This window comes from Arvicanthis niloticus, chromosome 1 (genome assembly GCF_011762505.2).
Source record: "Arvicanthis niloticus isolate mArvNil1 chromosome 1, mArvNil1.pat.X, whole genome shotgun sequence".
NCBI classification, from domain to species: Eukaryota; Metazoa; Chordata; class Mammalia; order Rodentia; family Muridae; genus Arvicanthis; species Arvicanthis niloticus.
The window spans coordinates 71,224,241-71,237,886 of NC_047658.1; the positions used below are offsets into that span (position 1 = coordinate 71,224,241).

General features: G+C 49.3%; 1 protein-coding gene across 1 annotated transcript; it reads left to right on the forward strand.

Moving 5' to 3' along the window:
* The first annotated feature begins 9,582 nt into the window (after window positions 1-9,582).
* On the forward strand, window positions 9,583-13,359 carry Phox2a (paired like homeobox 2A). The gene is made up of 3 exons (XM_034502406.2): window positions 9,583-9,805; window positions 11,836-12,023; window positions 12,810-13,359. Exons 1-3 carry the CDS (start codon window positions 9,589-9,591, stop codon window positions 13,245-13,247), a joined length of 843 nt encoding a protein of 280 aa, XP_034358297.1. The 5' UTR covers window positions 9,583-9,588; the 3' UTR covers window positions 13,248-13,359.
* Window positions 13,360-13,646: the final 287 nt, after the last annotated feature.

The window sequence follows — 13,646 nt, forward strand, 5'->3', positions numbered from 1 at the left end:
ATGAGAGCATGTAGTATTGTCCTATTCTTTGTCTCCTGACAGAGACGGCTCATTTCCTAGCTCTGATGGAGGGGGCCTCACTGCATCCCCATCCACAACATCAACCGAGCCAGTTCCATGTTTTAGGCTCTTCCATTTGCATCCCTATAAGCCACAGCAACTCTTTATTTGAATTTGTTGGTTTGGAAGTGACAGAAATCCAACTTGAACTAGATTAAACATAGATAAGAATGTGTAAAGTAATAAAATCCAATAAATGGCTAGACAACTAATTTGAAGAGTAAAGATGTCTCAGAAAGGGCCAGTGAGACAGCTTTAGTGAGTAGGGGTGCTTGCAGCTACCAGGCCTAATGATCTGAACTTGATTCACAGGACTTGCACTGTAGAAGAGTGTCTCCTGAACTACAGATGCGCACATGTACACACACAAGTATACATACATACACACACATACATACATACATACACATACACACATGTATACACACAAGTATACATACACATACATACACACATGCACACATGTACACACAAGTATACATACACATACATGCATACACATATACACACGTACACACACGTGTACGCACATACACACATACATGCATACACATATATGCACGTGTACACACATACATATACACATATGTACACACACACAAATGTATGTAACTGAGCATAGTGTCATTCATACACCTTTAATCCTAGTAATAAGGAAGCAGGGGCAGTTGATCTCTGCCTGTTTGAGGTCAGGCTGAACTATACATGAGTTCCAACTCTGCCAGAGCTATATAACGAGTCTCCATCTCAAAATAAATAATAATAATATTTTATTTTCTAAACTTATACAACAATAAATGGTGAGAAGGAACTTTCTTGATCAACGTTTGTCAAGACCCACACATGGAGCAATTCTAACTGAGGACAGAATTACAGAAGCACAATGGTGCCCTGGATAATCATGTGGGTAGAGGGGTCTGTTCTCAGTTAAGAGGAAGAGTTGTGCTGAGATGGCAGCTTTATAAGTGTCTGCTATGGAAGCTCTCAGACAGGTCTCTTCTTCTACATACAGCCCAGGTAAGTTCATCAGCCTGTGGTGTGCTGGTGGGGCCTGAGGAAGTGTGTCTAGTTGGAGGAAGTGGGTCACTGGGGCATGGCTGTAAAGGCTTCACTGGTCCCCAATTCTGTGCTCACTTTCTGTTTCCAGCCCACCTTAGGTAAACAGCTGTCTCTTCTACACATTCACTAGTGCCTTGATGGTCTGCCTCAACCCAGGCCCAGACCCACTGCAGTCAGGGTCTATGGACTGAAATTCCTGAATCCATAAATTAAATTATTTTGCCCTTAACTTTCTGTCTCGACACAGACACAATAAAGAAAAAGAAAGCCATTGTGGTGGCTCACACCTTAAATCCCAGCACTTGGAGGCAAAAACAGTAGGATCTCTGTGAGTATGAGGCCAGCCTGGTCTACAGAGCAAGTTCCAGGACAGCCAAGGCTACACAATGAGACAGACAAAGAAGAAGGAGGAGGAAGATGAAGAGGAGGAAAAGGAGGAGGGTAAAGAGAAAGAAGAGAAGGAAGAGGAGAAAGAGGAGGAAGAGGGGGAGGGGAGGGAGAAAGGGAAAAGGAAGAAGAAAGAATAAAATCCTTTGTTTTGTTTTTTTCCTACAACCCCTTTCTAAGAAGCTATAGAGCTTATCTGTTATAGTCTAGACCGCTCTTAGTCAGTGTTCTATTTCTGTGAAGAGACACCATGACCACAGGCATCTCTTATAAAAGAAATCATTTAATTGGGGCTTGCTTACAGTTTCAGAGGTTTAATCCAATATTATCATGGTGAAGACCATGATGACACTCAAGCAGAAATGTTGCTGGAGAAGTAGCTGAGTTCTACAACCAGATCCACAGGCGACAGGAAGAGAGAGATTCTGGGCTTGGAATGAGCATTTAAAATCGCAAAGCCCACCCCCAGTGACATACTTCCTCCAACAAGGCCACACCTCCTAATCCTTTCAAATACTGACACTCCCTGGTAACCAAGTATTTGAATCTATGACCCCATTTGGGGATGCGGGTTGGGGTGGGATGGGGGTGTATTCTCATTCAAACCACAACTGGGACGTTGCCCATCCAAGATCCAACCAGGTCTGAGCATCAGGCATGTTCATGGTAGTGTGACCATAGACTAGACAGATACCTGACTCCACTTCGCTTCTAATTATAATTGGATAGTGAAGATACTGAGATTATTGCCTCAAAGGAGAGAAAATACATTGCAGTAGCAGGAAGGATTCCTGTGGAGGTAACACTCAGCCCAGGAGATCTTGCCTTAAAAGATTGAGGGTGTCCGGGCAGTGGTGGTGCTCGCCTTTGATCCCAGCACTTGGGAGGCAGAGGCAGGCGGATTTCTGAGTTTGAGGCCAGCCTGGTCAACAGAGTGAGTTCCAGGACAGCAGCCAGGGCTACACAGAGAAACCCTGTCTCAAAAAACAAACAAAAAGAAGAAGGAGGAGGAGGAGGAGGAGGAAGAAGAGGAGGAGAAGGAGAAGGAAGGAGAAGGAGAAAGAAGGAGGAGGAGAAGGAGAAAGAGAAGGAGAAGGAAGGAGAAGGGAGAGGAAGAAGAAGAAGAAGAAGAAGAAGAAGAAGAAGAAGAAGAAGAAGAAGAAGAAGAAGAAGAAGAAGAAGAAGAAGAAGAAGAAGAAGAAGAAGAAGAAGATGATGATTTTGAGGGTGAAGATCAGTCTCTGCTCTAAAAACTAGGGCAGCCAGCCAGGCCAGGCAGTGGTGGTGCATGCCTTTAATCCCAGCAGTCAGGAGGCAAAGGCAGGTGGATCTCTGTGACTTTGAGATCAGCCTGGGCTACAGAGCTAGTTCCAGGACAGCCAAAGCTGTACAAAGAAACCCTGCCTCAAAAACCAAACAAACAATGGGGCAACCAAGACAATACCTCCTGGTAAATCCCTCCCCAGGCTGGGCAAAGGCCTCCAGGACACCAGTTTTCCTCCTAAGTCTCCTGCTGGCTAACCTCACTGGATACATTAGTGTAGATCAGAGTTCAGGGTGGGGTTCACAATGCACATTCGGAGAGGCTCTTCCTTGCCGCTTGTTCTCTCTGGATCCTCCCACCCTGACGCAGTCCCATTATCTTCTTTTTAACTCCTCCCACAGACTCCTCCCCTAACCTCAATCTCTTCACCTGTAGGGGTCAGGCTGGGTAATTCTACAAGGCCCCTGGTGGTGGTGTGGTAGAAGCTAATTTAATTAATGTTTGCTACAGACCAGACACTCTTTGTGATGGCAATTACTGGTTGTCAACTTGACTACATCAGGAATTAACTAAAACCCAAGCAGCTGGATACACCTGTGAGGGATTTTTCTTAAATTGTTTGAGGTGGGAAGACCCAGCTTTAATCTGAACCACACTTTCTGGCGGCAGCCTACATAAAGGACATAAAAGAAGGAAGCTTTTGGGTTTTGCCTGCTTACCCTCGCTATCAATGGCAAATTCATTCCTTAACTAGCATTAGAGCCTACTTCTTCAGGATTCCAGTGAACACCATCCAGACTCCTGGACTGAACGACTATGAGTTCTACTGCAATCAGTAGACGGTCATTGTTGGACTAGCTAGATCACAGTCTGTATGTCACTCTAATAAATCCCCTAAATAAATATAGACTATATGGGAACCTGATTAATACATCATTCCAGCACTCTATATTTTAACTCAACTAGTCATTGAGATAAACCAGCTTACAGATGAGAAACTCAAGGCACAGAGAGGTTGAATAATTCAGCCAACCAGTAGCAGGACAGAGCCGCACCAAGCCATTCACATTAGGCTGTAGAATTCACCAGCACTCATTAAACTGAAGACATCATGTTCACAAGGAGGCGCCTCACAAGACTGCTGTGTGGCAGCACTTGGGGCCAGAGGGTTTTTAGTTCTCCCACAAGGGCACATAGGGGGCATCACTTCTCAGTTAGGATGGGTTCCTCACACCAGAGTCCTAACTACCAGCCACCCCACTTTGCCTCTCCTCTCAGGGAATGTTCTCAGGAATCTGCCTTGTCTCTTACTCACCCATAGCTTGGCTTTCAAAATCCCTTCACTGTCTCACCGCAACAGGGGACAAGGTCAAGCTGTTTCTTGGCTCCTAAACCCAGCAGCAGCTCTGGCTGCCAGGAGAGAGAGAAAACACAACTCCACAGTCTTGAGGCTGGAGCAGACTCAGCCTGCCCTGAGACTCCATAGTGCAGACATTCTACGATGCGCCTCTAGGCACTACCATCTGACTACTTACCTACAAACAATAAAGCCTCCAAGGATGCTACTGTTGCCACTCTTGGTTGTGCTAGAATTCCAACTAAAGCAGGTGCTGCAGTGGGAGAGGGGGCGCATTGCCTGAGAGCACTGGCTGTTCTGTTGGAGGATCTGAATTTGATTCCTGGTACCTACAGAGTGGCTCACAGACACCTGTAGCTCTAGTTCTGGAAAATCTGATGTCCTTTTCTGTCCTCCAAAGGCACTAGGCAAACATATGGTGCACAGACATACATACCAGCAAAATATTCATACGATCAAAATTAAAAGAACAAAACAAAACACCAAATTTCTAAGTGTGGCAGAGCAAAGTGCTGGGGTTGGGGGTGGGGTGTTATTGGCTCAAGGGACACACTGTAGAAGAGACAGGCTGAATGTTAGTGTCTGAGACACCTGGAATCCACTTCAATAATACTCGGCCTCTCAAACTCCTCATATCTTTGCTTGTCCTGCAAGCTGTAGCTGCTTCTATGGAATGCACAGCATTGTCACTGGGGCAGGAACAGCCTCTTATAAAGACATGGCTGAGGGAGAACTTAGACACAGAGTGACCTAAAAGGAAGGCACATTTCTGCATCTGAGAATGGAGGCTATAGAAGGAAAAGTGGTCCCTCTTCAGACTGTGGAGAAGAAGTCTCCAACGAGGACTCCTTCCCTGTAGGCAAGGACAAGTCTCACGCATCCCTAAATAGATGGAGCTAGAGGCATGGTAAACAAGAGGACACATTTCAGCACCAAAGCCTCACACTCTGCTGTAAACATTTTAATAAGGTGAGCTGAGCAATCAAAGAAAAAAAGGTACTATAGGACCCAGCAGAGACACCCAACTTTACATAGGAACATCAAATATGGTTTATAAAAGCCAGCAAGGTCTAAGGTGAGCCAATGGATAAATAATACAAGGTCTGGGTATTGGAGCAAGCATGGGTTTTGGGGTGAACTTTTCATCCAGGAAGAACATCTCTGAACACAAAGATTCATGTGTGTATGAAGCTATGAAGAAAAGTAAGATAAAAGGAGGTGTGCTGGACCACTGGCACCCAGGACATTGTGGGCAGAGTGAGGACTTGAGTTTGATCATGGAAAGCCATGGAAGGACCTAAGAGGGCACTGATTCCATCCCACTGTGACTCTGTGAGCCCCTCAGATACGAAGATGTGTCTTCGTAGAAGAAGAAGTGAGAGTGCACAACACACACCAGAGGAAAGCTTGTCGAAGCAGTCGAACTGTCAGGTCTCAATCCTTACAATCTAAAAAGTAAGGAGAAATACAGAAAACAAGTGTTTGTGAGGATGGGGGGAAACTGGAGCCCTTGGGAGCTGCTGGTTTGGATGTAAATGGCACTGCAGTCCCTTAAAAAGTGAGGACACTACAGGGGCCACAGAAAAGGCTCGGTGGTTATGAGCACTGGTTGCTCTTGCAGTGGATCCAGTTCCCAGCCCCACATAGTAGTTAAGGACCATCTGTAGCTCTAAGTTCTGGGGGATCTGGTGTCCTCTTCTGGTCTCCAAGGGCATCAACCATACACATATTGCACAAACATTCAGGAAAAATACTCATACCCACAAAAAAAACCCCAAAACAAAATAAATAAACCTATAAAAAATTAAATAAAGCTGGGCCAAGCAACACACACCTTTAATTCCAGAACTCAGGAGCAGAAGCAGGGAGAGCTCTGTGACTTTGAGGCCAGCCTGGTCTACAGAGCAAGTTTCAGGACAGCCAGGGTTACACAGAGAAAACTTGTCTCAGAAAAAAAGAAAAAAAATAAGTAAAATCCCTGTGAAATTGGAAACACCAAATGCAATTCTACTTCTGGGAATATTCCACAAAGCCACTGTGTGTGGTGGCTCACAGCTGTGATCCCAGCACATAGGCTAGACATGAGGATTTCTGTGAATTTCAGTCAAGCCTGTGTTCAAGTAGCCCACCATTTCAAAGACACAAAAACAGGCATAAGAGAGAGTACTTGGTGCTAAAGAGTGCAGATTACTCTTGTAGAGAACCTGTTCCCAGCACACTCATCTGGTAGCTCACAACCTGAAAGTCCATCACAGAAGGAGCCAGTGCCCTCTTCTGGACTCCACAGACACCTGTACTCACATATGCACATTCTCACACAGACATGTATGGAATGCACATAAACTCACACAGACACACACACACAAATAATAAATATTTAAATAAATAAATAGATAGATAGATAAATAAATAAATAAATAGCAGAGCCTCTAATCCTAGCACTTGGGAAGGAGAGGCAGGCAGCCTGAGTTCAAGGCCAGCCAGCACAACACAGTGAGACTCTGATTTAAATGGGAAAAAAAAAAATGTGATTTGGAGAGAAGGCTTGGTAGTTAAGAGAACATGTTGTTGTTCTTGCAGAGAATCCGAGTTCTATTCCCAGCACCCATGTGGTAGTTTACAACCAACTCCAGTTCCAACAAATCTAATGTCCTCTTCTGTTCTCCATAGGCACCGGGCACAAATGCAATACACATAAACAAACGCAGGCAAAACACACATAAAGTTAATACATCTTTTTTCTTCAATAAAAGCACACATATGTGTGCCCACATTCACATCATCGTTATTCACAGCATCTAAAACATGACTTTATGAGTGGGTAAAGGAAAAAAAGAGGTATTACATACAATAGACTACAGTCAGCCTTAAGGGAAACAAATTCTGGCATATGCCACACATAGACACCCTTGAGAACATTATGCTCAATGAAATAAGCCAGTCACAATAAAGTAAATAATGTATGGTTCTATTTTTATGAAATATTTGGAGTATTCAAAAATTACAGAGATGATGCTAGGTGCTTAGCTCAGTAATAAAGTGCTTGCGTAGTGTACTTGAAGCCCTGGATTAAATACCCCGAACCTCTCATAAAACTGAGTGTTAGTGCATGCACCTGGTATAGAGCAAGGGCCAGGAGAATCAGGAACTCGACTCGATCATTCTTAGCTATACAGGGATGTCAAGGTCACTAGGGATGCACTCAACCCTATCTCAAAAAATAGATAGATAGATAGATAGATAGATAGATAGATAGATAGATAGATAGACAGACAGACATAAATATCAGAAGGGTAGCTACCAGAAGGTCGGGGAGATGGTTAGAGAGTTATTGCTTCATATATAGAGAGTTTGGGTTATACAAGATGGAGAGTTGTGGAAATAAAGAAAGTGATGCTGTATTGTCTAACATGATGAATGAACTAGCAACACTGAACTATACAATTAAGATAGTTATGATGGTAAAATTTGTATTTATGCATATTTTAAAACAACAAACCAAAACCAAGGGAAAATGGCTTGAAAACACACACACACACCTTCAAAATTCCTAATATAGAATACTTACAGAAACCGAGACCTGTGTCAAGCAAAGAAAGATTAGCCTGGGAAAGGGATGACCTGAGGGTTGTGGTCCCCACTGGCAAACATGAGGGAAGAGGAATTCCAGCAGAGTTTCTCTTAATCCTAGAGGATTTTGTTTGGTGACAAGGACATGACCCTCTTCTGGCTTCTTCTTGGATCTCAGACTTTCCATGAGCAGGACTTAGTGTAGAAACCTGGGGACTTGGGGCTGGGGACTAAGGAGGAGAGGCTCAATTCATCCTTCAGGAGAGCCAAAGAGGCAGAAGGGGTTTCTACTCAACCTCCAGGTAAATATGCTAAATGTGTTCCACTCACTCTCCAGCCTGGAGAGCTGGTTAAAATCCATGGAGGGTCAATAACCTGGCTTTCCAGAAGAAGAAAGGGACTCAAAAGGGAAGAAAAGAGACACTGAAGGAGAGAAAGGGGGTCATTACCATATTCCTAAGGCTTAGTATCCAACACAGACACACAGGCACAAAGACACAGAGACACAGACAGACAGACAGACAGACAGACAGACAGACAGACACACACACACACACACACACACACACACACACACACACACACACACACGGGTTCAGAAGTCACACTCTGCTACGATATTGGGAAAGACAACAGAACTGAGAAACAGGGAAGGGAGGGAGTGGCCTGGACCCAGCAGGTGCAGGCTCCTGTGGCCCAAGACAAGAGACTTCTCCTCAGGGAGAGACTTCGACCCTTCAGCCACCTCCTCTTATGCCTTGCCCTCCCGCTCCCCACCCCCCAATCCCCAACAGCCTCTCCACCACAATGTCTTGGCCGCCTTCTGCGCTCTGGTCACAAATCCCAGCTCTCAGGAGGTCCTTTCTCTCCACTCCTCCGCCTCTGTTCCGCTGGTCTGTTTCTGGCCTTGTTACCCTAAGATCATCCTGTGTGTGGCCTCACTATGATTGTCTCTGTTTTGTTTCAGCCTTCTCCGCAGCTCCATCACAGTCCTGGTTGCAGTCCACGTCCATGTTCATCCGTGTCCCCCTGTCTCCATGCCTGTCTTTCTCCATCCTGCTGGCCTCCTCTCTCTGCTAGTCTCCATCTCCACCCCTGCCTTTCTCTTCTACGGACTTCATCCTTGTCTTCGTTTGTATATCCCTCTTCCTTTACTTCTATCTCGAGGTCTATACCCCTTTTCTCTAGTCTCTCCACACTCACGTCCCCTCCCTGTCCCAGGCTCCTATCTCTTTCTCATCCTTGTCTCCATCCCCCTCAATCCAGGGCAGCCTAGGCAGTCTTCGCAGGGATAGGACCTAGCTGGGGGCGGGGCTGAAGGGCCAGAAGGAATAATTCGGTTATCTAGGAGAATTGAATTAACTTCTTCACACCAGCACCGCGGGGCCTGCCTCCCTGGCTTTCACTGGGCCCCAGGAAGGAGGTGGGAGGCCCAGGAAGGAGGTCGGGACCCTCCTGGTGGGCATGATGTGTAGGGATCGAAGGTCTAGGCCGGATTGGGACAAGATAAGGGACTCTCCGGATGGGGTCCCACGATGCTCCGCCTGCACCTCGGGAGTCCTAAAAGGAAGGCCCTTTGGGGTGGGGGCCCGGGGTGGCTAGGGGCGGGGTCTGGGCCGCTCAGGCCCCGCCCCGCGGAGCTCGCCCCGCCCCGCCCCCTCCGCGGGGTCCTGCGCGTTAAAAGGCGCGCGGGCTGGCGGCACTGCACTTGCGTTGCACCGGGGCAGAGTGCGGGCCGCGACGGGGCGGGCGGACTCTCGGGCGTTCAGAGAGGGTCTCAGGTCCTCTGCGCCTGGAGCTCGAATCTCCATCCCGAACTCCACCCAGCCCGGGACCCCGACCGGGACCAGACCCGACCCGGCCCTGCCCCCGCCCCCGCCCCCTCGGGCCGATGGACTACTCCTACCTCAATTCGTACGATTCGTGCGTGGCGGCCATGGAGGCGTCCGCCTACGGTGACTTCGGCGCCTGCAGCCAGCCTGGAGGCTTCCAATACAGTCCCCTGCGGCCTGCCTTTCCCGCCGCGGGGCCACCTTGCCCCGCGCTCGGCTCCTCCAACTGTGCGCTTGGCGCCCTACGCGACCACCAGCCCGCACCCTATTCGGCAGGTGAGCGCAGTCCCGTCCCAACCCTACCTCCAAACCCCACGGAACCCCAACTCCCTTTCCTACTCTGCAAGTGATTGTGACTGAACCCACAAGCCACCCCTACCCATGCGTCTGGCTAGACCCCTCCAATGTACTTTGAGACCCCCGGTAATAGGAGTTTCTTCTTGGCAGGGATGAGCCGCACCCTCTTGTTCCTCCCGTTCCTCTTTCTCAATGCCTAACCCCTATCCTATGCCTTTCGAATCAAAGAAACAGGTCCAGTCCTGAACCTCTCACTAGGTCTTCCCCTCCCCACCTACAAAGGTGACCACCAAACCTCTCCATCCCCCGAATCCTCGGAATGGGCTTCTAGATCAGTCCAGTCAACTCTCATTCTTACCACCTGTGTCCTGGATGATGCCACCCTCCACAAAGATCCCTGCTGCCGCTGAGCTGCCCAGATGGAACCCTTTCTAGAGCCTTAATACCGTCTTTCTAACCTCACCTTGCCTTGTCTTAGACCTGTCTTGCCTGGGCCCAAACATCACTGCACCACCAAAAAAAAAAAAAAAAAAAAAAAAAAAAAAAAAAAAAAAAAAAACCGTTCCCATAGCCGCAGAAAAGGAGTGTCTATCATTTGGACTACTTTCATTTCCACACCGGACTACAGCCCTGCAAAACCCAGCAACACATCCTCCATCCCCGAGTCCTCTGATCCAAGCAAGTCCTGGTCCAAACCCTCCACATCACTTAGCCTTTAAGGCATCCCTATGCTTTCTGTTCGTGTCCCAGCATGCCCCACCCGGCTTCCTCCTTTCTTAATTCTTGCCACCTACCCCCAAAGATCAGGGAAACCCCAAAGGAGGACTGGGGTTTATTGGGAGAGATAAATACGTTGGTTTAGGGAAGAAAGAACCATTAAGATGCGGCCATAATGAGGTTGGGAAGACTGGTGGTGCTGGACCAGGCCAGGATGGGGATTCCATAAATGAGAACAGGAAATAGGGAGATAGACCCTTGAGAAGAGCATCTGTGTGACTGTGGACGGGAGCACAAATGGATACTCTGAGAGAAGTGGGTACACAGTGTAGGAAGGCAGAGATAAAAACCAGATGGTGTGAACACAAATTATGGAAGACGGGGACCAAAAGAGCTTGAAAACAATCGAGAGGGAAAGAAAGATGGAGTGCTGAAGAGAAGAATTTGGGAAGATGGGACAAAGACGGTGATTGGAGGACACCATGAAAAACATGGAGATTTAAACCAGACTTAGATCCAGGGATTCAGAGATGCATGGGGTGCAGGAGAGATGGGCCGGCATAGGACTTGGAGGAGAGGGGAGAATGGGGACAAAGAAAATAGAAAAACTTGAGTAAGAAAGAATAAGAAGCGATCTTCAATGGGCACAAAGAACAGTGGCTCCAGAAGGGGAAAGTTGAAGAGAGATTCAGATGGAGGAAGGGAAGCGGAAATAACCTGGAAAAGAATACAGACCAGGGAGTAGAAGCAGGACTGAGGAAATAAAGCTTAGGAAGGAGAGAGATGGGCTGAGGGGATGGGGTGAGAAGAAAAGGAACTCCATCAGTACACAGAGTCTAAAGTAGACCTGCCTGAAGAATCTCAATGGCAGAGCCAAGGCCTGAGACTGGTTAGTAGGGAGACTCTGGTGCTGATGAGGTCTGGCAGACATACCCTGCTCTTGTGATGAGGGAACAGGAGGACCTAGAGTTCCCCAGGAAGGGTGCTTGAGGAGTAACACTACCGTGAGGGTAGGAGGCCGCAAAGGTCGATAGAGTGGTAGGGGTTGAAAGAAGGTGGGGAAAATATGGACGGACCCTTAGTTGGAGCTTCTGATTTGTTTCTGGGAACTCTTAAGCCCCTTGATGATTCAGCCTTAGGGACACTTGACAGGAAGCTATTGAGGACCATATCGAGGGGAGGGAGGGGTTATATGCGATTTCCTCTAGGGTGGGACACAGGGTGTCGGGACTGAGATCAGGTTCTCACGCCCTCCACTTTCATTGCCCCTGCCCTCGCGCACGCACCGGCAGTTCCCTACAAGTTCTTCCCGGAGCCGTCCGGCCTGCATGAGAAGCGCAAGCAGCGGCGCATCCGCACAACCTTCACGAGTGCTCAGCTCAAGGAGTTGGAGCGTGTCTTCGCCGAGACCCACTACCCCGACATTTACACTCGCGAGGAACTGGCGCTCAAGATCGACCTCACTGAGGCTCGCGTGCAGGTGCGTGGATGCGCGTGCTATGCGCGCGCTTTGCTAGAGGAGGGTGCTGGAGCCTGCAAGTCAAGACAGTTCGGGTGTGGCTGAGCAACCGAGGGAGGCAGCGGGGCTGGGACGTGGGCTCTCAGAAGACCCGATCAGGGTAGCTTCAATTTACCTCCAACTCGGTATTCCAACATCTTCCCCTAGCTAAGTCGGAGGTTTGTGAATTTTTACCCTGAAGCTAGGAAGCAAGGCAGCTAGGTTGACCAGGCCAATCAGTACTTCCAGAGGATGTGCCGGAGTCCGACGATTCCTGAGTCAGGAAAGTTTAAGTTTGGGGAGGCTGCAGGTCGGACGGGAGAGACCTGGGCATACAAAATCGTGTGGCCCGTTTTGAAAGGAGGGAACCTGTACAAAAGGTCTCCCCAGCGCCCCGACCCACTCTTTAGGGTCCTAGGATGCCCCAGGTGGAGTGCCCCAGCTTCCTAAATAGTAGGGCTGGGGTGATAAGACTGACTAGAGCCCCCTAATGCAGAGACCAAAATACAGGAAAGTCACGGGGTCTACGGGTGAGCAGATCCTAAGGAAAAAAATCCAAGGGTCTGTTGGATGGGGCACCAAAGACGGGAAGAATGGACGTGGCGCCGAGTGGAGCGGTGGAGGGTGGACGTCTGTAGATCTCTGACTAGTTATAATCTGAGACCTGTCCTTCCTGGTCGGAGGTCTTCCACACGCCTAGCGGACTGGGGCTGAAGTATCCGGTGTGACCAGGACGACCTCTGGGCTAACTGGCCCCTGTGCCCACAGGTCTGGTTCCAGAACCGCCGGGCCAAGTTCCGCAAACAGGAGCGCGCGGCCAGCGCCAAAGGCGCGGCAGGAGCGACAGGCGCCAAAAAGGGCGAGGCGCGTTGCTCGTCCGAGGACGACGACTCGAAGGAGTCCACGTGCAGCCCCACGCCTGACAGCACCGCGTCGCTGCCGCCACCGCCCGCACCCAGCCTGGCCAGCCCGCGCCTGAGCCCCAGCCCTCTGCCCGCCGCGCTGGGCTCCGGGCCGGGGCCCCAGCCACTCAAGGGCGCGTTGTGGGCTGGGGTGGCGGGCGGTGGGGGTGGCGGGCCCGGCACGGGCGCAGCGGAGCTGCTTAAAGCCTGGCAGCCGGCGGAGCCCGGGCCGGGTCCCTTCTCTGGAGTTCTGTCCTCCTTTCACCGGAAGCCCGGCCCCGCCCTGAAGACAAACCTCTTCTAGCTGCGGGCGTCTGTAGGCAACCAGCCTGCCCCGAGAGACACCCCCACCCTACTGGACCTGATATTATCCCTCCCTATCCCGGCAGCCTGCCTGGAAGCTCCCCGTTGTCTCTCCTACCCAGTGTCTGATCCCTAGACCTGGCCCCCTTCGTTGTAAAACAATCCAGGGCCACACTGGTCTGGAGTACTAATCACCAGGACCCCCTCTAGGGCGGCCGGAAGCCATTTCTTGCTAGGCTTTCTTAGGAACAGGGATCAAATTACACCTGTCCCTAACTCAGCGCCCAATCATAAAGGGTCTTAAGAAGCCGAACCAACAGCTCCTACGACTTTTCAGCTAGCTGGGCCACTCCTTGAAATCAAGCAACCTCAAGAGTCCCATCGCCAATCCCACCCTAAC